Source organism: Cryptomeria japonica, chromosome 1, assembly GCF_030272615.1.
Source record: "Cryptomeria japonica chromosome 1, Sugi_1.0, whole genome shotgun sequence".
Classification (NCBI taxonomy): Eukaryota; Viridiplantae; Streptophyta; class Pinopsida; order Cupressales; family Cupressaceae; genus Cryptomeria; species Cryptomeria japonica.
This window is the reverse complement of record NC_081405.1, coordinates 365905633-365933037: the sequence shown is the minus strand read 5'-3', so window position 1 is coordinate 365933037 and position 27405 is coordinate 365905633. Positions and strand designations below refer to the sequence as shown.

The 27405-nt window shown below is 39.0% G+C and overlaps 1 protein-coding gene across 2 annotated transcripts in view; it reads right to left on the bottom strand.

Moving 5' to 3' along the window:
• Nucleotides 1-2941: 2941 nt before the first annotated feature.
• Nucleotides 2942-27405, bottom strand: part of LOC131069115 (vacuolar protein sorting-associated protein 2 homolog 1) — a 120129-nt gene continuing 95665 nt past the window's right edge. For both annotated transcript variants that reach the window (XM_058004429.2, XM_058004430.2), the window contains exons 4-5: nt 3626-3886; nt 2942-3539 (exon numbers count right to left, since the gene is read on the bottom strand). In XM_058004429.2, the coding sequence (XP_057860412.2) occupies nt 3396-3539; nt 3626-3886 (405 nt within the window). In that variant the 3' untranslated portion in view covers nt 2942-3395. The remainder of the gene's footprint in view (nt 3540-3625; nt 3887-27405) is intronic.

Here is a 27405-nt window from a genome sequence, read left to right as displayed (position 1 = left end):
AAGATACAAAGTGAAGATAAAATGATATCGCTTTCTGCGCTCAGCACTCATCAAATCCCCATTCTCTGTTTTTGAAAAATCACAGCAGTTTAGAACAATGAAGATTAAAATGATGGAGTACGAAAAAGAGATAAGGAAAGAAAGAATAAAAAACAGTAACACCCACAAAGCCCGCGAATCATATGTAGTGTATTATTGAATGCTTCCCAAAAAAACTGCTGTCAACTGGTGTTCAGTTTGTTTGAGGCGATATGAAGAGTGAACAGTCAGCAAAAGTGAACTGCAGTCTTCATCGATGGAAATTTGTAACTCCAGTTATGTAGACTGTACGCAGACATGAATAAGAACTGAAGTTATGGTCTTAGGTCATAGTATGCGATGGTGCATATCCTGATGGCTGTATACAACTTTGACTGGAATTCATACGGCAATGTAGATGTACTCATCACAGGAAGAGGTTTACGCCCTTTAGCAGCCAGCGACTCAGAAGAATATGCAACGAACCTGAAATCCAACCTTGATTGTGTTGTAGGAAAGATTCATCAGCAATACAGATTCCAGCACACCCTTCAATAACAGATATAGCAGATTATCTATAACAATGGTAGCAGGATAACCAACTCCACGCCCAGGCAAGAATATAATTGCTGTTGTTTGCAGACCACCAACCAAAATTAGTACTGGAGCTTCAGCACTGCCCCTGTCTTTCATACTCAGCATCTTCAAATTTTACATGCTGATGCCCTGTAAACTCAATATTATGCTACCCAGTGCTTACGAGACTGTTGTAGCTTTCCATGCCTTGAATACGATGATTCTGGAAATACCATGATCTGGTTTTTAGCATCAGAAGCTAAGAGGTATGCACCAGCAAGAAACCATGCCACTTATATCTCCTCACAAGGAAGGAGCGCGTTGGTAAAAGCTTCAATAATTCCTCCCGTCACAATACTTTAATCTCCCGATTCCAATCTTTATATCATCACGCCATCCATCCCAATATTGCATATGTTCATTTCGCCCCTGAACAGGTTCCTCCATGAACAAATATTTCCATCCAGCATGAAGTGCGAATCAATAACGGAAGGAGCCGTTTCCTGAAATATTCACGCCACAAATAGATAGTGTTCAACACCAAACTATTCTGTCCATATGTTTTAATCTTCTGTCACTAAAATATTATTTCAAGCAAGTTGCACGGTTCTGGAAAACTAGGTCAGTAGTAGATATATTCAAATGAATTCATACTCTAGCGCCAATTATGTAATTAAAGAAATATTCACCTTTGCTAATGCCCACGACTTGTCCTTTGTATTTTTTACAATTATTTAATCTTTCATAAGCCATATATGTTTGACTAATATGGAGAATTAATAAAATCACCAAGGAAATATTAATATTTTATTACAAAACTTATCTCTTCAGCCATAATAATATATTTATTGAATAAATACGTCTGAAACCACCACAATTCCTAAAATTTGTCTTTCCACAGGCTTAAAATTTCCTGAAAATTTCAATTGATTAAACCACGGAGACTTTACAAATTTTCTGAAAAATTCAATCGATTAAACCACGCAAGAAACTTAAATAATTTCTCTTGCTACCAGTCAAGGAGGAATCTTTCACTTTCGAAAGTGATCTTTCCAAGAGAGTTTGCGTCCTCAATATACTGAGATGGAACGAATTTCAACTCCAAAACCATGAGGGTTCCAACTGAGAAATAGGATAAACTTCAAATTCAAGTCTCTCACCGCTCTTTTATAACCCTTTTGAGAAACTCTTTGAATTCTCCTTTTCAACTTCTTTTTGTGTTCATATTTCCCGTTCTTTTTAATTTTAACTTGGTGAAATAATATAGTGGCCCTCTTATAATTTTCCATTGACATAAACGAGGTCACTTCAAAATTGGGAATTAATTACTTTATGACCTTAAATATTTTTAATTATTTAATCATATTTCTAAGCCAAATAAAAAGGGGACATGTAGACAAAGCAAACTGGTTGGAAGAAAGCATATTATGTTAAAGAATTTAACCGCACCTGGCATCATGACAAGAAAATATATTTATAAGTTGCGATCAAGGAGAAAGTACAGCTACCAATTCCATAGCTAAGAACCAAATCACATCATCTTAAATGTGTGACTTGTAGATGGGCAATACCTAAGGAAGAATAGGAAACAAGAACAGGAAACAAGAACATGTCTATTCTGCTACAAACGGGTGGTGGAGAGAGATTGGCACTTCATCATGGATTGCAAAAATTATAAGGATATTTATATTCACCATGAAAACACCCTGGAAGTAGACAATCTAACTGCCTTATTTGAGGAAGCAAGGGTTAGAAAAACTATGAGTTTCCTGATCAAAATCCAAACTATGAGTTTCCTGATCAAAATCCATAATAGGAGATCCAACATCAAGAAGAATTTGAAAATACATTAAGATTACCATCCTTAGTACCTTAGACTTCTTGATCTCATGGATGTCATTAAAATCTTTCATTTCATTTCTTCCTTTTCTTTGATTGTATGTCATGTAATCAGAATACACTTGGATAGAAAACCAGTTGTGATGCTTGAACAATTATGAAATATTTTTTACACTACGGTCTGGTACTTCAACATGCTGATGTGTACTACAATGGACATTTCTTGTACTCAAAAATTGCACGAACATTCAGTGTGATCTGTGCTGCATCCACTTCAACTTCTTCACTTTGAAAACTCTTTATTAAGATGGCAGAATATTTGTACTATTCAAAACGGATAGTAACAACTGAAGTAATTAATAAGACAGTAATTTACTTAAAATTAGATGATATAGTATTGCTTGAAATGATGGAGCTGTTAACTTCAAAAAAATTGACAGCAAATCAGAAAATAGAAACTTTAAATTTGATATAAAATTTTCCACAATAAAATATAAATCTTAAAACATTTACTTGTCTTTTCAATATAACTTATATATATCAAGAATATTATTAAAGAAATATACTTTGCTGTGATTGGTTTATTTAAACTGACAACTTGCTTGAATTGATTACAATAGAATGTCTGCCATGGGAGGGACTAATAATTGAGCATATCAAACTGTCAACATTTTGACCAAGAATTTTCTGATTTTCCCTTTGGGTGGACACTTCTAACCAAAAAAGTAACTTGGAAGTTTAATTACATATGCTCAATCAAAACAGGCTCCCCATAGCTGCTCCGCTTGTAATTTTAACAAATATCGTAATCCTTCAGCTCAAAGATTATAAATTTTAACAGCTGGACAAATTTATGGCATACATAAAATATGAACCTCGAAAGGCATTGCATTCACCCAAATAATAGAATAACATCAAGAGCATGTTAATAGTGGGCTTCACCCAAGTTGCAGCATACTCAGTTACATTTTCCTCAGATTATCAAGCCTTGCTTGTAGATCGCTGTCAATCCCAGTATCATCACTGCCAGCTACAGTTGGTTGGGAAACCTTTGTAGGAGCTGCAGGTACAGATGCAGACACTGACGATGCTGGAGCATTCAAGAGCTGCATTATGTCAAATTTCAATTACAAGTCAGTTGCATGATAAACCCAAAAGGTGTAGCACTATGAATGCAAAAGAATTCAGCTACCTGAGAATTAATATCAATCCCAATCTCATCCAGAACTTGATTGACAAGTTGTTCAGTTTCTTCCTCTTCTTCATCTCCCTCCAAGGCGTCGTCTATAGCATCCTCCATTACTTCTGTTACCATTTCCATCTTTTCATTTTGCCTTTCGAATTCTTGCATTATTTTCTGTAAGGCTGGTAAATTCATCTGCCTGTTCATCTGTCCCATTGCCTTTGTAACACCTTTCATAGCATCTCCCATTGCCTGTGTTGATTTCATTGTCTGCCACAAAGATTAAAGCCACATCAGAGAGGAGAAACTATTTTTCATACAATCCATCCCAGAAGGCCCTTATAATACCTTGCTTTATTTGGTTTCTTTCATCAAACATTAGTAGAGTATACAACTATAAGGGGGTTTTCAATAGTCTTATTGGTAAATAGGAGATTCAATCGTAATCCTACTACAATTTATACAGATTATTACTCAACAACAAAATAAATTACATGTAAAAATAACTAATCGTCATTAAGGTTCCAAATGGATTTTCACTTTCGAATAAATTTTGTCCCCCATCAGCAGGAAATTTTCTGATGCCAGTTACTAAATCTGCCAGTGTTTGAAGTTTAATCTTTCTGGAATTTACTATAAAGCATCTAAAGAAAAGTGGCACACTGTGCAACTCTGTAGACACATATTCTCCAAGAACCTTTAGATGATACATTTGGCTGGCATTAATCATTCATATAAATTTCATTGGCTGAGATATCGATCTTTTATGGATTGTTGAAAAATGTTGCAGACAAGAATAGCTGGTGACTACACCAAATTGACTGTCAAACAAAGATCTATTTAACTCGATCAAGGTTCTACAGTTACTTTGTATCTCAACTATTGATGAATCAATAGATCCCACTTGCAATCTCCATATCACAAATGCACCTTTACAAGGTACAGTTGGCTTGCATTCATCATTCATATGAATTTAATTGGCTGAAATATTCATCTTTCAAGAATTGTTGAACAAGTGCTGCAGCTATTACAAGAATAGTTGGTGGCTACACCAAAGTGACTCAAACAAATATCTATTTAACTCAATTTAGATTCTACATTGTATCTCAACTATTTACCAATTAACAAATTCAATTTTCTCCCATCCCACCTGCATTCTCCAAAGCACAAATGGTGTCTCATTCTCATTTACTCCTCCAATCAAATAAGTAAATATCTTCCTTTTCTTCCAGTCTGATTGTAATATTCACCCTTTCAATGCCATGTTTTCATTACATCTGTTTTCGTAGACAATAGCTGTAGCGTTGTAAATTGTAACCGGTACAATTCACACCTCATGTTTGTGCTCCTACCTTAGAGTGTCCTATTTTCATTCCCCCTAGGCCCATTTTGGCCCCATTTTGCTCCAACTTTGATGTCACTTGTTGACACCACTAAGTGGGCCCCATCTTGGAGTTGCCCTCCCCCATTTGCTGATTTGCTGGTCCTATTTTTGGAGGACCAGGGCATGTTGGTGGTTAAACATGACCCAATTCAAATTTGGGCAGGCTTTCTCCCTCCTCGATGGGTTTTGGTCTCCATAGCTCAATGTGATTGTTAGAGGTTGGCCTAATTGGTAATTTACCTAGGGAAGCCTATATAAGGGCATCCTATCAATTCATTTGAACATAACACACATAACCCATCATTCGTGCATTCGTCATCAAGCATTCTCAAGTATTCAGGGCAGCATTTCATCCTTCACACATCATGGAGCAAAGACATATCAATCTTCAAGCAAGCATGTGTGTTTGATTCGGTCATTCATGTTCATGTGTTTTGTCATGTTATTACATCCAACATTTGTGATCATATCTAAAGAGCATTGCATCATCAATCTTCTTATCAACCATTGTAAATCTGATGTATATCTCCTAGCATTTACTTCAGTATTTACATTATTCCATTCAAGGTTAGTTCCTAAACTAGGGTTTGACCTAAGGCAAACCCTTATCCACAACCCTTTTCCTTTCTTTTTGTGTGCAAGGAGTTGGTTTAGGAGCTGTCGTAAAGGATTTCGACATAGTTGACGACGACGAATAGGTTCAGATTTCGACGAAGAGAAAAGCATTGGACTAGAGCGACCTACCATCCAGGTCCTGAGAATTTTGTCTGAGCTTCCAACAATGGATCTAGTGAGTCTCCCTGATCCTGAAAAGGTCTCACTTGCCTGTCTCAGAGTTAAAAGACCAAGGTGACCTACCATCCTGGTCCCGACAATTCTGCCTGAACTTTTAGGAACAAGTTTTGATCTTATTCTTCCACTCATATCCTTGTTTGTGGCTTTGTCTAATATCTGTAGTAGTTTGTTACTATTATTTCACTTCAATTGTCCATTGTTTTACCCTAACTTCAAAATCTACATTCAATTGGATTCACCCCCCTTTTTAATGTAATGGTCTCTTAGGTAAAATTAATAATTTTGTTATCTTAATTGGTGAAACCCTAATTTTACCAACCAATACATTTTGGTGAACCCAACTTTTTTCATGCTTATTTTTTATTCATTGTCTCATATTCGATTGGTATGCACTTCAACATTAAATTTTGCACTCATATATGCAATTGAATTACATAAATTTAAAGGTTAAATTCATAAAAACCTTAATTTATTCTTCTAAAATTGACTTGTGGGTTGCATAATTTTTCAATTGTCTTCCAATATCATTTAGGGGTTTTCATAATGGAATTTACTAAATCTGATTGGTTTTCTATTTCACATGTGATTACATTGTTTGTTAGTTAATTTTTATCAAAATCATATGTTGGATAATGGTTTCTTTCACTTTACATTACTTCTTTTCATCCATACTATTGCATATGACATCACAAGAATTTCAAAAATATTTCCTACTTGCAAATCATCTCTCAAAGATTTATCCATGTTGTATGTTGCCTTATGATGATATTCTTAACAAAATGTATTGCATATGTAGATCACATAAAAGATTTTGTAGACAATGATAATCCTAGAGATGACATTGAAAACACTTGTATCTCTCATAGGGTATCTCATGAGAATGAAGAAAGAGTCAATACTCCTATCAATGATCTCTCCAATGGATAACAAGCATTGAAGAGCAACATGACACCATCTTCTTTTCATACACATACTCCAATGCAAGGGGGGCAAGGTCAAAATGTTAGTGTATCAATCCCTCTAGATCTTCCTTATTCTCCTAGAGCTTATTTTAATCATCAATATATTTGTAAGGAAGATGATGTTATACATTTTAATCATGATATTTCTCCTCACATAACATTAAGAAAAGATGAAGCCTTAGATGATAAGGACCCTTCTTTCCCACCTACCGAAGAGGACATGAATAATGATGATAGAAAGGAGAGTTTCCCTAAAAAGGATATTCTTTCATCTAATTCTCCCTTTGACCCTTGTATGTGTCCTTACACTACAAATTTTGAAGAAATTCATAATGAAAGCCTTTCTCCTTCACAATTGAGAACATCTTATGAAGTTGGATATGATATGAGTTCTAAACAAAGCTATAGAAGACAAGGACTTGGAAAACATGAACACGGAATTAAGATCCCTGTAGACCCTCCCACATAATTTACTAAAGAAGGCCTAGGATATCCCAATTCTCAAACATATATGGAGGAAGCTCGTAAAGTTCAAATGCTTAAAGAGTATTTTGCAAGACATAGAACTATTGCCTATCAAAACAATGCTTCTACATCAAGTAATCCTCCTCCTTTGCCAATTCTTTTGCCTCGAGAAAACAATCCTTCTCCTTCCACTAGCACACCTTGTCCTACATCTCAAGAGACAAGACCTAGCCATATTGACAATCAAGAAAAATTAGCTACAAGAATCTTTTGGAGATTGAAGTATGATAAGCATGTTGTTTTTCCTTTCATAAAATATAATAATAAGAACAAAGAAGGTGATGAGTATTGTCTTTTTCATTAGTGTTATTCTCATTCTCTTGGAAATTGTAAAGCTTTTAAAGAATTTGTTCAAGACCAATATGATTGAGCTCGCATAGCTCTTACAACTGATCTTGCAATTTTTCTTGGTGAAGAGGTAGTGCCTTAGCACTCCATTCACCTTATTATGTTGCTCCTCACCCTATGACATTAGTAGCTTAACATTATTGGGGGCTCTTTGTTATGTGTGGTGATGCATCTTCAATTCCGATCATACTTGGATAGCAACATAATTTTTCCTTGTCTCCTAGCTTGGGGGGCAAAGGTTATACATTCAATTCTTTCTCCTTTTTGAAGATTGTGTCTCTTTTGAGTTATATTTTTCATAACTTGATGTCTTTTCTTGCATTGAATTGTCCTTGATGCAAGTACATGTGTGTTCCTTGCTTAGGACCTATTCTATGCTTGAACTGGTACATCTTTTATGTATAATCTCTCTTTAGAAGGAGTGCAATCCTTCTCTTTGTCCCTATGCTTGGGGGGTATTGATTCTATCTTCTATCTCCTATCCTTTCTAAGGATCCACTTTTCCTAGGGTGAGTAGTGTTTGCTTATGATACGATGTTATTCCTCGTGTGAAGTTGTTTTGTTTGCTCAAGGATTCTCTCTTATGCAAGAGGCATGTATCCTTGAGTACAACCTCTTCTTCACTTGATGATGTATGTCTTATAAATGAACCCCTCACTTTGGACCAAAAGTGCGTTATCCTTCATCAAGAATCCCTTTACCTAGAAATAGGGGGAAGGTATGAATTCTTGTTCTCCTTCCTTTCTTTTGGTCAATGATGTTTCAAAATCTCCTCTTGGAGGTAGATGTCTTTGAGCAAAGATCTCTTCCTCCTCTCCAATGGATTCCCTCTACACTTGTTGCAAGATACCTCTTTTACAACTATCTTTTCCTTGCTTACAAAGAGTCATGCCTCTTTGGCTTGGATTTATGTACATTGTTGCCTAAAGGATATCTCCTTGGTGATGAAGGTGTGTATCCTTGTTTTTAGCTTCCTTAAGACATCGACATACTACCATGTTGACAACTTAAGGGGGGCCATACATCACGCCCTCTTTGTGCCATATTTTTTATTTTGCATGTCTTATACGGGTTGTTGCATGCTGGAAACCAAACCTAACTCTTAGACGAGATGCTTCATTCTCGAAACCAGATGCAGTCCTTTTTTTATGTCTTATGCGGGGTATACATGCTTGAAACCAAACCTAACTCTTAGAGGAGATGTTCCCGAAACCAAACATTGTTTTTTTCACTTGCATGTCTTATACAGGTTGTTGCATGCTCAAAACCAGACCTAAAGTCTTAGACGAGATGTTTAACTTCTGAAACCAGACGACAACATATGCAACAGGGTGAGTTGACTAGCATAACACATCTTGCTAGACCTTTAAGCTCTTCCTTTATCAACCTCTTTAAGGTAGGTTGACTAGCATAACACAACTTGCTAGACCATTCAACCCTCCTTGTGCGGCATTTTTGGTGAGTGGAACTAGCATAACACAACTTGCTAGACTATTCTGACTCTCCTTCTCTACATGAATCACACAACATAACACAACTTGTCCCGTAAGTATTCATGTTCCCGTGGGTCACCTAGCATAACACAACTTGTTAGCCTATGGGTTCCACGGCTTCTCTTTCTTTTCTTCTCATGGATCACCTAGCATAACGCAACTTGCTAGCCTATGGTGTCCATGTTCTCTCCTTTCTCCTCCCCATGAGCTCATAGCTTTGCTATTTTTCGAATCATGGTTCATCACTTGATCCATGCTCTTGCTCTTTTCATGTGACCACTTGTGTTCTTGTAATAGCATTTTGAGAATGATATTAGTGGCTGAGACATTTGACTATCGAGGTCTCTTCAACTAGTTGACTTGAAGCTTTTTGTTTTTAGTACTAACCCAAGTTGTGTTATGTGTCTTTTGTTTTGGTTTTCTCTTTGTTTGATTTTTTTTGTGTCTTGTTTTGTATGTCCTTGCATGTGATTGCATGAGTTAAGATCCTAAAATCGGGGGCTTGGTTCCTCAAAATTAGTGATGTCTTATCTCCTTTTGATCTCACTCCTAGTTGCTCCTCTCTCTCCTCCTCATCTTTCTACTTTTCTGCGTGTATTTGTATAGGCTCATACTCCCATTAAAGTGGGGGCTAAATGTAGTGTCGTAAATTGTAACTGGTACAATTCACACCTCATGTTTGTGCTCCTGACTTACCATGTCCTATTTTCATTCCCCCTTAGGCCCATTTTGGCCCCATTTTTCTCCGACTTTGATGTCACCTATTGACACCACTGAGTGGGCCCCAACCTGGAGTTGTTCTCCCGTTGTGACCTTTTCACATATCGCCCCATTGCAAACGGGGACCCCCTCTTTCCTTCTTTCTTGCTTTTGTTAGTTTAGGGTTTTTGGCAATCAGGTGGTAATTTTGAGCTTTCATGCCTGAGTCTCATTTTTTTGATGTGATCATGTCCAGAGGTCTTTAATGTGTGAGCAATGTTAAAATTTAAGTTTTTGAAATTAATAGGATCAAAGTGTTTAGAAGATTTTAAAATATCAAGGTGACCCTAAGTTTTTCTAAGTTTTGAAGTTGCAACTTGCCTTAGAATATGAGCATAAAATGTGTTTTAAGTGTTGCAAATTGGTGTGAATTTTGTGCTAGAGCGTCAAAAGTCCCTATAGGAGTCAATTTTTCCACTCCTAAGAGGTAGAATAAGTCAAATTGCACAAAGTCCCAATGGACTCCTATTTTCCACCCCTCAAATCCAGCTAAAATGTTAAAAGTACCAACGAAAATATAATTTCCATTGTGCTAAATGATAAAATTTGATAAGTCAAGGCTTCTACACTGTGAAAATCATCACAGTCCTGAAGGAAGACGTTTTTCCCCCATGAAATTAAGGCATAAAAGTGAAAAGTCCCAATGGGAGGCATTTTTCCACTAAGCAATAAAGGTGAAAATGAACTTTGTCCCAATGGAGCATGATTTTCCACTCCATTTTCTAGCGAAAAGAGTTATTTTAATGATGAAAATAGTCTCAGTCCCGATGAGGTGCGTTTTTTCCTCATGGACTAAATTTGCAAGTGTTTTTGGGGAAAGTCTCGATGCATCAGGAATCTCCACTAAGTTTGTCCTGATGGAGGTTGTTTTTCCACCAGGCCTACAAGAGCAAAATGTATGTAATGTCCCCTTCTCGTTGATGACCTTCCAGTGATCCATTAGCCTATTCCTGAGACCCGTAGGCTAGGTGGAATGAAGAATGAGGGTCCAACATTGATGAGGCGAGAACTTACTATTTTTAGTATGTCAGGGGTTGGCCATTTTGGTGATACTGTCCTATTGAGCTCTCCATGCTCTGTCACTGGGCGCGAAGATCATGCTTTTTGGAGTAGTAGTTCATGACTTACTATTTTTAGTAAGTGGCAGTATGGTATATTTCTATTTCTAGCAGTGGACAGGGTCCTGATCCTGCAGCAGTTCAGTGGTCTTCCTGGCTTAGCTTCATCCTGGTTTTGACAATAAGTGGTCGAGTGATATCTGAGTGTAATGGCCCTCCCGCTGCATAAGCGGTTGAGTTGAGATTGTTCTGTAATTTCAGTCCTCCAGCTGAAATATTGCAGTTGAGTGATTCGTGCCTTTGTGTGTCTCTCTTGGCTGGTTCACCGCCAAGTTTCTTGCATTCCCGCTAGATAAGTGGAAGGGGTTGGCTTGCCGCCCAAGCATTGTATTGTTTCCAGTTATTTGAAGCTAACGATCCCCTCAACACCGTATGCTCTCACCTTCCCACATTGGGCACTTGGCGATCAGAAAGTGGAAGGGTTGCTTTTCCAGCATGTTTCAGTTTATGCTTTCTAACCTTAACGGGTTATCTGTTTGTTGATGACTATTGTTGGCCTAAAAACAAAAAAAAATAACTGGGATATTACAATGTATGAAGTATTTGTGTCCCGATGACCCACACTAGGGGGTAAAATGACCAAGTTTGAGTGAAATTTGTGTGTCCTAATGAGGTTCAATTTTCCACCAGAGGGAAAATGAGTGAAATGAAGTGAAGGACGAATTTGAGTCCTGATGGAGGTCGATTCTCCACTGGGGACAAAATGAAGGAAAATGACTAAGTTAATGTGTCTTGATGAGGTTTGATTTTCCCCTGGAGGACATTATGATGGAATTTGATGAACTTTTAATGGGAAACTGAGTCCCGATGAAGGGCGAATTTCCACCGAGGGGTATTTTGCACGAAAATGATCAAATTTGTGTGTCTAAATGGCTATCGATTTTCCCCTGGAGTGGATTTGTGAGGTAAAATGAGATAAGTGATGGAATTTTGGTGTCCAAATGAGGGTCGATTTTCCCCTCAAGGTTATAATTTGCAAAATGGGATGAATTTAAGTGAAAATAAGGTGCCCCAATGGGGTTTGATTTTCCCCAGCTGGCTGGAGATTGAATTCAAGTGAAATTTTTAAGGTCAATGTGTCCCAATTGACATCAATTTTCCCACCATGTTCATTTAATGATTGAGCAAGGTAAAAATGATGCTAAGTGTTGAAATCCCAATGCATATCGATTTTCCTATGTGCTGGTAAGAGTAAATTTTAATCCCACATTGGCTGTGTGGTGACTTTACAAGGTGAAAACATGAATAAAACATACAGTCCAATGCCTTATATTATATTTTAACTGATTTGACAGTTAGAGAGCTGGATGAAGACAAAGGGAGTTCGCTACAGCTGGAGGAAGGTGCAATTTGGTTCAAGACACTTGTGGCGCCATTGTTGGGAGATATTGTGAGCATTAAGAAAGGGCGCCATTGCTGGTTGAGGACATTTTTCCCAGCTGTGACAACATTCCCAGGCACCATTACTTTGCATTGTATTGATCCCAGCTCTCATTTGCTGATCCAAACGACTGTTTCCAGCCATTGTTTGTGCCTAAACATATTAATTTCCACCTTATTGGGCAAAATTGCCCCATGTGTGGAGGTGGTGCCATGTTTGTGAAGGTTCCCAGCCATTGAAACGGAGGTTGCAAAGGTGCTTTCAGACCTCTCTACTCAGAAAATCAGAACTAAGACAACACTTTAGACATCAAATACCTCTATTCTATGAGTACAGTGAAGTGTTTTCAGACTTAAGTGATCAAATCAAACTTGTATAAAGTCTGAGATTCAGGTTTATGAGAGGCAATATGCCTCATTTTGATTAAAATTCACACATTTTCAGAATTTGCGTTACTTACTGTTTAATTTCTGATTTTCGAGCTCATAAAGATAGAAAATCTTTCAAAATCAGAACGTAGGGTAACTCTGAAAATGAATTATTAGAATTATTTTGTCATGATATTGACTTCCAGCTTCGTACAAGTGCCATGTCTAAAGCAGGGATATCGGCGAGGAAGACTCAGTTGAAGGCTGTCCAAGAAGGTTACTATATGGAGTTGCGGATAACATCCCGATGGAACAAGATTGGAGATACCAACATGGAGTACCTGGATATGAAGAGGATGAGACGAAGAATGTTTGGAACGAAGAATCACCTACCATCATCTTTGGTGACTAATATCATGAAGAGTGGAATTTACCATACAACTGGTTTTCCATCATCTATTCAATGCAATGAACTCATGGTTGAGTGTGCGAAGCATTATGACCCACAAACTAGGACAATCGAATCTCCTAAGGGGTTGGGGCTTGCATACCTAGTTGAGGAGTCTATTGGGGAGGCATTTGGAATCCCTAGATATCAAGACATGCAAGAGAGAACCAAGGAAGAGCCTCAAGATAAATTTGAAAGATTGGAGTCATGTTTGATAGTTACCAATAACGAGTCGGTTCTTGAGACAAGGCGTCACCACTCTAGGTTACCCAAGAGACTCTTATGGTTAGACTTCAAGGAGGAGTACAGTGATTTAATAATTCTACTCGATTGAGTCATGGGAGCACCTCAAGGGGCACATTTTCATACATGGGTGTATTATTTCATTGAAGAGATAGCGGGAGGAACGGTCATTATCAACTGGGCAAAGATTACAAGTGACAACCTAGACATCCAGTTGAGAGGTTTGGAAAGAAAAAAGACATTCTACATGACTTCCTACCTAGTCTACATATTTGCAAGATATATTGTATACAAAGGATTGATATGCAAGGGCGAAGTTGGGAACAAGCTAGGACAATACAGAGTATATGAGTGCTACCCACAACTCCACTTGCATGAGATTGAGCATTATAGAAGGGTGAACGATGCTTTCACCATATACGTCACAAGGTTGTTGCAAGGCAGAACACATAAACGATTGTCTAAAGAGGCAACGATACTCATTGAGAAGTACAGATCATGGTATATCCAATTTTCTACCTTCACATACTTAAGGATTTAGGGATTCACGTCAGAACCATACAAGATTCCTAGGTATCCGACAGATAAAATGGTGTTGCTTGAGGTAGTGAGGCAGCTCTTAGAGTATGAGGCAGCTCTTAGAGTATGATCTCATCCAGAAGGTGAAGTGCAGGCAAGCGATTACTTTTCCTATCAAGCTTGGGAAAATGATGGAGGTATACCCCACCGTGGCAGCAACAGAGATAGTTAATGAGAAATTGGAATTCTTTCATCTTGGAATCTATAGATGTAGGGATCGATTCGATCCATTTCAAAGAATTGTAACAATTAAGGGAGGGCAGTTTATACATAGGATTGACATCAAGAACTATTGGGCCAATCTCATGGATGAGTTCGCAATTAGAAGGAAGATGTGGTCGGGGATGTCAGTGGACTTCATGAGGAAGTGTAACTTCTTCTCTATTCCAAATCGGGTGCAAAATGATGGGGATCACATCCATCCGCAATATGCAAAGGAGATGGACAAGCCTATCACGTTGCCTAGTTGGTCACAACCTGAGTTGGTAGAGTTGAATATTTTGATGAGAGAAGTAAATGATTACTCCAAGGAATGGGTAGACAAGTATATTAATGAATTGGGCAAACTAAAGGTCACCCTAATCTATGATAAGATGAGAAATGAGGAGTCCTCTCTCAATGATGATGAAAGGACAATAAGCAATGTTAGAACACACAATGATGAGGAGAGTCAAGCTCCCAAAAGAAGGAAAGGTATGCTTGGAGGATCACAAACAAAAGGCAAGGAGATTGTTAGTCAGGAGTCAAGGTACAAGAAACATAAGTCTAACACTCCTCAATCTACCATGAATTCCTCATCTATGAAGGAGAATGATATGGCAAAGAAGGAAAATGAATCTGAACAGGGTTCTGACACGGAAATCCTACCGGAGAATGATCAAGATTTACATGCTATAGCACAATCGGCACCACATGAAGACAATGAAGAGCAGCCAGGATCTCCCACAATTCAGCTTGAGGTCAATTTGGGCAATAACGTGGTGGATTTAACCAAGGAGAAAGAAACAGAGGATGATTTCAGCCTTGAGAGGATAGATTAGGATCTACAACTCAAAGATGGGATGGAATTTTCTACAATTTTTGATTGGTTGCTGAGCAGCATGGAAAAGAAGAAAGTGATAGAGGTGCAGCCCATAGAAGATATTGATGAATTCCTAGCTAGGGGTGGCAATGAAAAAGAGAATATGTTCTCTAGGATTACTAGAGATGATAAAGGAGAACGCATTGCACAAGTGGCTTGTAATGTCCCCTTCTCAGGCGTAATGTTTCAGTTGACCGATGGCCTATTTCGGAGACCCGTAGGCTACTCAATGGGTGAAATTAGGGTTTCCAATTTTGGAGTTTGTTGTTGCTCGTGAATTAGAGTTTGGATCGCGGATTCTTTCTGGGTTTTCAAAGGACTTCGCAGTGGTATGTCCGGCTTTGCGTTCCGAGTAGTTTTTGGAATTTACTATTTTTAGTAAATTCTATTTCTGGCAGTGGTCCTGATTATTTCGACACAATTGGTTCTCTTCTTCAGTTGGTTCAATTGGCTTCGTCACTTTTGGCCTTGGGATGTTTTTGGAGAGATAAGTTCATTTCATTTAAATAATGTTATGTTTTAATGTTATATTTTAAAGTTGACCCCTTGGCCTAGCTTCATCACTTCAATTTGTTTTAAAAGGTGGTCTTCAAGGGTGGACGCATCATGGAAGGGATTTAATATTTCCTAAGGTCTAAAATCTTGCTTATGAAAAAGGGTGCCAACTTTATGAAGAGAAGTGAGTTTAAAAAAAGGTTAATTTAAGCTTTTAAAAGTGGCGCCATCTCTTGGAGGAAAATTCAAATGTGAAATTAGGGCACACTTTCTAGAAGCCTCTAGAGATCCCTTGTTAAGCTTATAAATGGAGGCCTCTTCCCTTCATTTGGCATCTTATGGCTATTGTAATGTTACTCTGCCGGAATGGTATTGGGGTTGCTTCGAGGAATGAATGCCTCCTAGCCTTGCCATTGCTTCTTGCTTGAAAGATAGCAACTAGTGGTGATGTAGTTGTGAGAGTTTGTAGTGGGGATTGCATTGTAGCTTGAGTTGTGTTTGAAGTTCAATTATTTGCATTTCATTTCATTTTCGGGAGTCGCGGTTAGCAGGGCAGATTTGTAGTTTCACTCATATATTTTAAAATAAAAACATATTCATTCTGGGTATTGCATATTTCCTCTTGTTTTGGCTGGGCGCTCCTTTGTGCAAATTTGCAGATTCTAATATGAAGTGTTTTATTTTATAGAGAAGAATCACCATTCTTGCCAGGCGTCACTGTTGGGAATTGCCTTGGGGTTCGTGATAAATAATCTGTTGGGTTAATGTCTGATTTCTTGGTATTGGTTGGGTCGCCTCCTTCATAGGAAGCCATTGCTTTTGGTTTTGGGTCATTCGGACTAGTATTGAGAGAGTAATGAGCATTTTAGTGATTCCATGTGTTGCTGATTAAGCATTTCACGTGCAAGGTCTGTCATAAATCAGAATATTAAGATTGATCCTTGAGTAGAATTTCTTGGACTTATCATTTTTGTTAAGCTCGGGAGAGCCTTCTATAGTCTTAATCCTATGATCTTAGCAAGCATTTACTATCATATTGTAAGCTGACAATAGTACTGGCAGCATTTCTTCTCATTTTCATTTCACGCTTGTTATTTACATTTAATTCCATTTCTAAGTTCTTAGCATCTCCGCCATATGGTAGCTCCATTCCCACCCTGGGTTTGAAAGCACATGCTTGGTGTCGAGTTTTCCTTTCAGCAGTTGTAATTGTAAAGATCCTCTGACCATATGTTAGTCCATCTTGGGCACATTCTTGGTTAGAGTTGCTTTCAGCATGCACCAAGATCCTCTGACCATATGTTAGTCCATCTTGGGCACATTCTTGGTTAGAGTTATTTTCAGAATGCTTTAAGACCCTCTAACCATATGCTCACGCCTTGCCCAACCCGGGATCCTGGTGTACATTCTTGGTTAGAGTTGTTTTCCGCATCGTTTTGGTTTAAGTGCTAACCCTAACGGATGTGTGTTGCATTACTCTTTGTAATTGAAAAATTGAAAAAAATTGGTTTGGGATATTTCAATGGTATCAGAGCCTCACATCCTGCCATCCTGTGAAACAAACCTTCTATGAGTGACAGAGAAAGAAGATACTTAGCAAGGGAAGATAAGAAGGCTGCAAGTCAGTTTAAGTTTCAGTGGTATCAGGTTCCTGAAGGTCATACAGCATCAGAGGTTTTGAGGGCTCATTGGGTGTCTTCTCCGGAAACAGAAATGGGGGACAGTGAAAAGGCCAGTGAGTGGTACTGAGAGGTTTATGAGCAGTCGGGATGAAAGTGGAAAAGGAAGGGAAAGAACACCAAGTCCGGGAAGGAGGTTCGAGAGGAAGATGGATGCCTTATTGGATATGGTATCTCTCATGATGGGGAAAATGGGTCAGAGTTCTAATTCACAAAACAATCAAGGGCACACCGGAGAACACAGCAGCTCCAACCAGCATAGTGAACATGCTGCTCCGCATACCTCAAATAGAACAAACATTTCTTCCAGGCCTTTTAAACCCACCTTCTTGGCACCAGTAAACCCTCAACCCGATCCGGGAGAGAATGCATCATTTGTGGAATAGTTGAGACTTGATCGTGCTGAGTATGAGTCTCTTCCTGATGAAATCAAGTTAGACATGTCTTACAATGATTTCGTGGACCATAAAAGAAAGAATAAAGGACATGGGAGACATCGTGAACATAGGGAAGCAACAGTACAGAGGGATTTGCATCAAGCAATCAACAAGGTTATGCTTCCACATTTTGACGGGAGTGACAGTAGTTCAGCTAGAGCTTGGATACAGAAGTTAGACAACTATCTAGCTCTTAGACCCATGACAGAAGAGGAGGCAATCAAGTTTGCTACACTTCATTTAGATGGGGTAGCACACGAATGGTGGTACCATGGTCTAGTCACCTTGGGGCATCGGTCGATCACTACCTATGATGAGTTCACCAATAGGCTCACAGAGAGATTCGAGAAAAAGGATCCAGAAGTGCATTTTAGAGAATTGACACAACTTAGACAACATGGCACGGTCGATGCTTACATAGCTGAATTTCAAAGGCTTTTAGTAATGGTCACGGGAATCACCGAGAGGCAGTTGGTGATCCTATTCAGTGAAGGGCTTATGGAACCACTCAAGGGTTGGATTAAAGCTTTCGATCCACCCTCCTTACAAGAGGCAATGAAAAAAGCAAGAAATATGGAGTGGGCTGCTCCTAAGGCATTCAATCCAAGCCATTATTTCACAAAAAGGATAAAGGAAAGGGACCTCACCATAAGGAGTTCAAACATCATAACACTCATGTCACAAGGCTGGATCCAGAGACACTTAACGAACTCCGAAGAAAGGGGTTATGTTTCTAGTGTAGAGAAAAATGGTCCCAAGATCATATTTGCCCAAAGGGAGTCAAAATTCATCAAATTGAATACTATTCAGCTGGAGAAAGCGATTCTGATTCTTCAGACCAGCAATCAGATTGTGATGACAGCGAAGTGGAAAGAGTTCCCGAAGAATCTGAAGGTGAAAAAGGAAGTGGGGGTACCTTGGCTCAACTTTCGAGCTTTCAAAAGAATGAATCCTTCAAGGTTCAAGGGATGATTAAGGGGCAGCGAATAGTTGCTTTGATTGATACTGGAGCAACGCATAACTTCATTGATGAAGTGGTGGTGGCAAAGAAAGGGCTGCAAATAGAAGATTTTGAAGGCTTCAAGGTTATGGTTGCTGATGGGTTTCACATTTCTTGCACCAAGAAGATCCCAAATATGTCTATGCAATTGGGCAACTACGAAGTCAAGGATGACTTCTATGTAGTCAACATTGGAGATACGGATGTCGTCCTAGGCATTCAATGGCTGCGTTCACTTGGAGAGATCTCCCTAAATCTGCAAACCATGGAGCTCAAGTTTCAATCCGATGGGAAGAAGGTGGTGTTAAGAGGAATGTCTAATGGTGGACCTCAGATCATGTCATTCAAGTGAATGGCAAAGTTGATTCGGCATGATCAAATTGAGTGGGCTGCGGAATGTATGATTCTCCCAGCTAGTCCGGTTGAAACAAAGAGGGACTACCCTCCTGATATCCAGTCCTTACTCACCAGGAAGAGTAAAGTGTTTGCTGATTTACCTCTTGGGCCACCTCCCGAACGAAGCTCAGAGCATGTCATAGAGCTCAAGGAAGGGGCTAAACCAGTTATCACAACTCCATATCGGTACCCTAAGAAGCAAAAGGATGAGATTGAGAAAAACATTAAGGAACTCTTGGAGATGGGCTTCATTTGTCCAAGTAAGAGTCCTTTCACTTCAACAGTTGTTCTTGTGAAGAAGAAGGATGGTACCATTCACATGTGTGTGGATTATCGTGCTTGAATCAAAGCACCATCAAAAATCGATACCCCATTCCAAGGATAGATGAGCTCATAGATGAGCTACATGGAGCCAGTTCTTCTCAAAGATTGATCTGAGGTCGGGCTACTACCAAATTCGGATGAGAGGGTCTGATGTTGAGAAGACAGCATTTAGATGTCACTATGGTCACTTCGAGTTTTTAGTCATGCCATTTGGGTTGACTAATGCTCCTGCTACCTTCCAGTCTTGTATGAACAGAGTCTTTCAGAAGCAGTTGAGGAACTTCGTGTTAATCTTTTTTTATGACATTCTGATCTACAGCAGGACATGGGAAGAACACCTCAAGCACGTAGAGGAAGTGCTTAGCATCCTTGAATCAGAAAGTCTGTTTGCCAAAGAATCCAAATGTGAATTTGGAATGAAGGAGCTACTTTACCTTGGTCACATAATCAGTGCTGATGGAGTGAAGGTTGATCCCGAAAAGATCAAGGCAATAGTTGATTGGCCACCCCCAGAGAACTTGACTCATTTGAAAGGGTTCTTGGGTCTTTGTGGTTTTTACAGAAGATTTGTGAAGGGCTATTCACAGAACGCTGCTCCTCTTACTGACCTCACGAAAAAGGGATCTTTTTGTTGGACAGAAAAGGCTCAAACTACTTTTGATAAGTTTAAGAAGATCATGAGCTCTTGTCCGGTTTTGGCAATTCCAGATTTCTCCAAGCCCTTCGAGCTACAATGTGATGCATCTAGAGAAGGTGTTGGGGCTGTTTTGATGCAAGACAAGCATTCCATTGTGTTTGAGAGCAGAAAATTAAGAGGTGTTGAAAGGACCTACTCCATCTATGACAAGGAAATGCTTGCAATCATGCATGCATTAGCTAAGTTCAGACAGTATTTGGTGGGGAGCAAACTTGTGGTCAAGACTGATCACAATAGTCTCAAGCACTTCATGCATCAGAAGGATTTGAACGAGAGACAACAAAAGTGGGTGATGCTCTATCTAGGAGACCTCATCTGAGTTCATTGTGTGAGCTCACTGCTGATTGGATGGACATGTTGCTCACTGATTATGCCAAAAATTAGTTGGCAATCAGCATCATTGAAGGTACTTTTCATGATGAAAGGTACAAGGTGGTTGACGGGGGCTGATACACTACAAGGGTAGAATCTTTGTGGTGGCTGATTCTAAGCTCAGAAAGAAGATTTTGATGACATTCCATGACATTCCACTTGCTGGTCATCAAGGTTTCTTCAAGACATATAGGAAGATTCGGGAAAGATTTGCTTGGAAAGGGCTAAAAGGGGAAGTTCAACACTACATCCAGGAATGTCCTACTTGTCAGATGAACAAGAATGAGCACACTCTACCTGCTAGTCTACTGCAACTTCTTCCCATTCCCAACCAAAAATGGGAAAGCATATCAATGGACTTCATCACTGGGTTGCCAAAGGCCCAAGGCAAAGATTGTATCTATGTTGTAGTGGACAGATTGACAAAGTTTGCTCACTTCTTTGCCATCACGAGCTCTTTTTCAGCAGCTCAAGTTGCAGATTTGTTTTTTCATGAGGTGTTTAGATTGCATGGGTTGCCGAAAAACATTGTGAGTGATAGAGACAGCAAGTTCCTAAGCACCTTTTGGCAAGAAGTCTTCAGGATGAGTGGTACGGTGCTTACTCCAAGCACTAGTTATCACCCCCAAACCGATGGACAAACAGAGATAGTGAACAAGTGGTTGGAGGGCTATCTGAGAAACTATGTTTCGGAGCAGCAAAGAGCATGGGTGAAATGGCTCCACATAGGCGAGTATTGTTACAATTCTTCCTTTCACATGTCAATAAGGATGTCTCCCTTCATGGCTCTCTATGGTTATGAGGCTCCTAGCTTTGCTGATTTGGTGTTTGGTGATAGCAAAGCCCCTCAAGCTAAGGATTTGTTGCGGCAAAGTCAAGACATCTTGAAATCTTTGAAGAACAACTTGCAGATTGCTCAGAATCAGCAGAAGATGTACGCTGATCAACGACGCGTTGAGCGCTCTTTTGAGGTTGGAGATATGGTTTATCTTCGACTACAGCCATACAGACAGTCTACTCTCAAGAAGAGTGGAGCTGAGAAGCTCAAGCCTCGTTTCTATGGGCCATTCCAAGTCATCAGAAAGGTTGGAGCAGTAGCTTATGAGTTGGAGCTACCTTCGAGTAGTAAAGTGCACAATGTCTTCCAAGTGTCTCGCCTCAAGAAGGCACTTCGACATAATGTTATTGCTTCTTCACAATTACCACCTTTGGATGAAGAAGGGCAGTTGATTTTGATTCCGGAGGAGATTATTGATTCCAGAGAGCCTTCTTTGAGAAGAAGGACAATCAAGGAATACTTGGTGAGGTGGAAGAATTTGCCCTTGGAGGACGCAACTTGGGAGAATGAGGAGATTTTGCAGCATCCAAACTTGCAATTGCTTGAGGACAAGCAATCTTGGGGAGGGCGGACTGTAATGTCCCCTTCTCAGGCGTAATGTTTCAGTTGACCGATGGCCTATTTTGGAGACCCGTAGGCTACTCAATGGGTGAAATTAGGGTTTCCAATTTTGGAGTTTGTTGTTGCTCGTGAATTAGAGTTTGGATCGCGGATTCTTTCTGGGTTTTCAAAGGGCTTCGCAGTGGTATGTCCGGCTTTGCGTTCCGAACAATTTTTGGAATTTACTTAGTAAATTCTATTTCTGGCAGTGGTCCTGATTATTTCGACACAGTTGGTTCTCTTCTTCAGTTGGTTCAATTGGCTTCGTCACTTTTGGCCTTGGGATGTTTTTGGAGAGATAAGTTCATTTCATTTAAATAAATTTATGTTTTAATGTTATATTTTAAAGTTGACCCCTTGGCCTAGCTTCATCACTTCAAGTTGTTTTAAAAGGTGGTCTTCAAGGGTGGACGCATCATGGAAGGGATTTAATATTTCCTAAGGTCTAAAATCTTGCTTATGAAAAGGGGTGCCAACTTTATGAAGAGAAGTGAATTAAAATAAAGGTTAATTAAGCTTTTAAAAGTGGTGCCATGTCTTGGAGGAAAATTCAAATGTGAAATTAGGGCGCACTTTCTAGAAGCCTCTAGAGATCCCTTGTTAAGCTTATAAATGGAGGCCTCTTCCCTTCATTTGGCATCTTATGTCTATTGTAATGTTACTCTGCCAAAATGGTATTGGGGTTGCTTCGAAGAATGAATGCCTCCTAGCCTTGGCATTGCTTCTTGCTTGAAAGATAGCAACTAGTGGTGATTTAGTGTAGTTGTGAGAGTTTGTAGTGGGGATTGCATTGTAGCTTGAGTTGTGCTTGAAGTTCAGTTATTTGCATTTCATTTCGTTTTCGGGAGTCGCGGTTAGCAGGGCAGATTTGTAGTTTCACTCATATATTTTAAAATAAAAACATATTCATTCTGGGTATTGCATATTTCCTCTTGTTTTGGCTGGGCGCTCCTTTGTGCAAATTTGCAGATTCTAATATGAAGTGTTTTATTTTATAGAGAAGAATCACCATTCTTGCCAGGCGTCACTGCTGGGAATTGCCTTGGGGTTCATGATAAATAATCTGTTGGGTTAATGTCTGATTTCTTGGTATTGGTTGGGTCGCCTCCTTCATAGGAAGCCATTGCTTTTGGTTTTGGGTCATTCGGACTAGTATTGAGAGAGTAATGAGCATTTTAGTGATTCCATGTGTTGCTGATTAAGCATTTCACGTGCAGGTCTGTCATAAATCAGAATATTAAGATTGATCCTTGAGTAGAATTTCTTGGACTTATCATTTTTGTTAAGCCCGGGAGAGCCTTCTATAGTCTTAATCCTATGATCTTGGCAAGCATTTACTATCATATTGTAAGCTGAACAGTAGTACTGGTAGCATTTCTTCTCATTTTCATTTCACGTTTGTTATTTACATTTAATTCCATTTCTAAGTTCTTAGCATCTCCGCCATATGGTAGCTCCATTCCCACCCTGGGTTTGAAAGCACATGCTTGGTGTCGAATTTTCCTTTCAGCAGTTGTAATTGTAAAGATCCTTTGACCATATGTTAGTCCATCTTGGGCACATTCTTGGTTAGAGTTATTTTCAGAATGCTTTAAGACCCTCTGACCATATGCTCACGCCTTGCCCAACCCGGGATCCTGGTGTACATTCTTGGTTAGAGTTGTTTTCCGCATCCTTTTGGTTTAAGTGCTAACCCTAACGGATGTGTGTTGCATTACTCTTTGTAATTGAAAAATTGAAAAAAATTGGTCTGGGATATTTCATGGCTATCCTGAAAAGTGATAAGACTAGAGATGTGATCACTGTTGTCCTCATTTTTGTTTTAAAAAATAAAGGACCATTACATAAATTATTTGTGAAAAAATGAAAATTTCACTCTATGGCACGCTTTCTGAGGTAGAGTTTCGACTAATCCTTGGACTGGCTTAATCCTCAGTCCATCCTCGAACTACGTTTCGAATTTCGTCGCATTTTGGATTCGTTTGCTATGTCTTTCCTTCAATTAAGGGTTTTTTCTCCCTGACTGCAGGTGGAGAATTTTCCTTGAACTGCAAGTTTGAATGATTTCCATTGTTTTGGTCTTTGTAGGGAAGTTTTTAGCTAGTTACAAGTGCACTTTATTGAAAAATAAAAACTTGTAATTTGCTTTTTATTTCCCCCTTGATGCTTTTTGGCTTTTTCAGTTAAAATAGGGATTTTTTGGTTAAGTTACAAGTAAACTTTTAATTCTTTTCTAAAACCCCTACTTTAATGGTTTTTGCTTGTAATAGGGATTTTAAACCCCTATTACATGTGTGCAAGTGAATTATAATTTGTTGTAGGGATTTTATTTTCCCTTTACAAGTAATTTTAAACTTGCACATTTCTCTCCAAAACCCGATGTTGACTAGAAATGAGAAAAGTGACATTTAAAACTTGCTATTTTGCCCAAAAAAACCCGATTTTCTCTATAAAGTGCATTTTTGAAGGATTTTAAACATGTAATTGCATTTTAAAAACCCGATTTTGCCTTGTTGAGGGAAAAGTGCAATTTTAAACTTGTTATTGCATCCCAAAAACCCAATTTTTTCCAATTCATGCTATTTTAAACTTGTCATTCTCTCCAAAAAACCCGATCAACAAGGAAAAAACGTTTTTTGATAATTTTAAGCAGATTTTTGTTGAGAAATTTTTGGAGGTAGAAGGCATTTAGGATTCCTTCCTATTCTCATGCAATTATAGACACCTTTCACGCCATTTGGAGGTTAAGATTGCTGGTTTCTTGGTTTGGAACAGCAAACACATTTTTGGTAAAAACCACGATTTTCTCCTTCAAGATGCCACGAATCAGCAATCTCCTAAATCACTTTTGCTTAGTATGGTAAGGCGTTAAGGTTAGAAGGAGATTTGACCCCTTCTTGGGCCATTTCTCTTGCATTTGACACCACGTTTTTATGCAAATAGCGTTTTTGAAAAAACGTGGCAAGGGTTTGGCATTGCGGATTCTCTTTATTTAAAGCTATTCTTCTTTCTTCCAAAGATTGATCATCTTTTGGAGAGGCATTTTCAGTTTGAAACAAGGTATGATTTCTTTTCTTTTCTTGTTTCATTTTCTTGTTTTCTTGTTTTCTTATTTTCCTTTCTAGTTGTAAATTTGTAAATATGTTGTTCTTGCCCCAAAAATCGGTTTTGTGAGAGAGATTTTCCCCTTTGATATGCAATTTTTGAATTGCATTGATCTTCCCCATTTTCCCTCTTTACTTGAATTCAGGATTTTAAATCCCGATTACAAGCTGGCTGGAAATCTTTGTTCTTCCCTTACGGTTAAAGAATTTAACCATTTTTTGTTAAAATTCCAAGTTGAAAAGATGTGAAATACCCTTCCTTTCAAAATCAAGTTTAAGAACCGAATTACATGTTGAAAAGTTCTTCCCATTTTCATGAAAATGACATTCCCGGATTTTCCCATTTTTATCCATTCATGTCACCCATATCCGTACTTTCCATTTTCGTCATTTTCTGCAAGTCTAATTCTCATTTTCCATCCATTTCTCCATTTGCAAATTTACAAGTGTACTTGCATTCGGGTTTTAAAAAATCGATTGCATGTATGCTCTTTCCAACTTGTATACTTGCAAAAATTTTCCCAAGATCCGAAATTGGTCAAAGTCAAGATTCCCCCATTTCCATTTATTTCCCCTCTTTCTCTCACAAAAATCGTGGAGTGCAAGAGTCAAAGTTTTTCCCATTTGAAGAAGGAAAAATGTTAGTTGCAGCTGAATATGATGTTGCCTTAACACTTTTAAGTCTTCATCACAGTATTCCAAGTTGTCCATCAATGTCAGATTTGCCGTCATCACCAATTCCAAAAAAGATGAAGTGCAAATATGACAAGTACCAAAACGAAGTTGCGCCTTCCCAAGTTTCCTCTCCTTTGGATCATATCAGAGATACAGAGATAGGGCATGTGGACATGTCAGAATTTGTCAAGAGGGTTGAGGATCCACAAGAGAGCAATATGCAACGGTTGTTGGACAGCCATATCCATCACGCATCTTCTTTCCCGATGGCTGCCCTAGAACCAGAATTTGTTCTCGCTTGCGCCCATCACTTTGACAAGGAGACAAGAATCATTAAAAATGATGATGGCAAAGCAATAATCCGCCTTGGTGCAGACACAATTGAGAAAGTCTTCAGAATACCTCCCGCACCTGTTTACATGGAAATCTCCAAAGAGAGTGTAGCTGAGTATTATGTGAAAAGGAAAAAAGACTGTAAACGACATATCAACAAGTGGGTCCATGAGCCATGAGCCGCCTTCTCAAGGTGGGCTAAGTTGTACCACTGTGACTTCAAATGGGAAATAGGAGACATCGTAACCTTCCTCAGCAGGATAATGGACCTTGAACATTCTAATGTTTTTTGAGCCCTGGATGTACCAGTTCGTCATGTTCATAAGGCAATCCCATCATATATCATGGGGAGAAGTCATCAGCGATGCCTTGTGTGAATAACTTTCAACAGTCTCTTCCACCATGACTTTCTACATGAACTCATATTTGGTGTACTTGGCAACATCGCTTAGACATTTTTCAGGTCTTTCTATGAAGGGTGATCGCTCGCTTATACTGGTATGGGAATATTATGATCAATTGCCTTTGAGACCAAGCAGATTGCATTTTAGAAGAGTCCAAGATGCATTCTTCGGTTACTTCATGTGTCAGTTTGATAGAACTCTGAAGAACAAAAGGGTATCAAATGAGGCATGGGAAAGGGTGAGTGAGTATGGATGCTTGTTTCTACAGTTCCCGACCTTCACCTATATGAGAATCGGATGCTATAGTGGGCAGCCATACATGCTTCCTAGATACCCAACTAATAAGATCATTCTTATGGAGTTGGGAAGACAAATCATGGCTGTCCACACTCATCAGTCTGCCAGACATAAGGTTGGAATGGGGATCACTACAACAAGCCCATTAAAATTGGCCGGTATTCTCTTGTCACATCCGTTAAAGCCAAGTCCATGGAGACTGAAATGTAGGAAATTAAGCTCAAAAGGTTTAAGTCCAGAGCTGATTTTGATTACCGGGGTATGAAGAAGAAGATCAAAAAATCCTTCGTGCACGTGCATCGCATTGAGGATATCTGGGTAGATCTCCATACAGAGGTCGAGGTTCTGAAGATGGATTACTGCAGGCTCACTGTTGAGCAAGTTGTTGATTTGAACTTGGTGGATATTCCACAAGGGATGATTGACGACGGGCACGTACTTGATCCTGACTATATTTCACGAAGGGTTGAGGAAACTCCACTTCCTTTAATCCAATGGTCACACAAGGAGTGCATATCCATTCTTGAGAGATTTCAGCCTATCTTGGCTAACACCAACACTTGGCTGAAAAGTAATGTTGTTAGACTCATAAAAATCAAGATTGGAAAAGAAGATGATTCTACGGGGCCTCTTGGACGTAAGTCTGAGATTCAG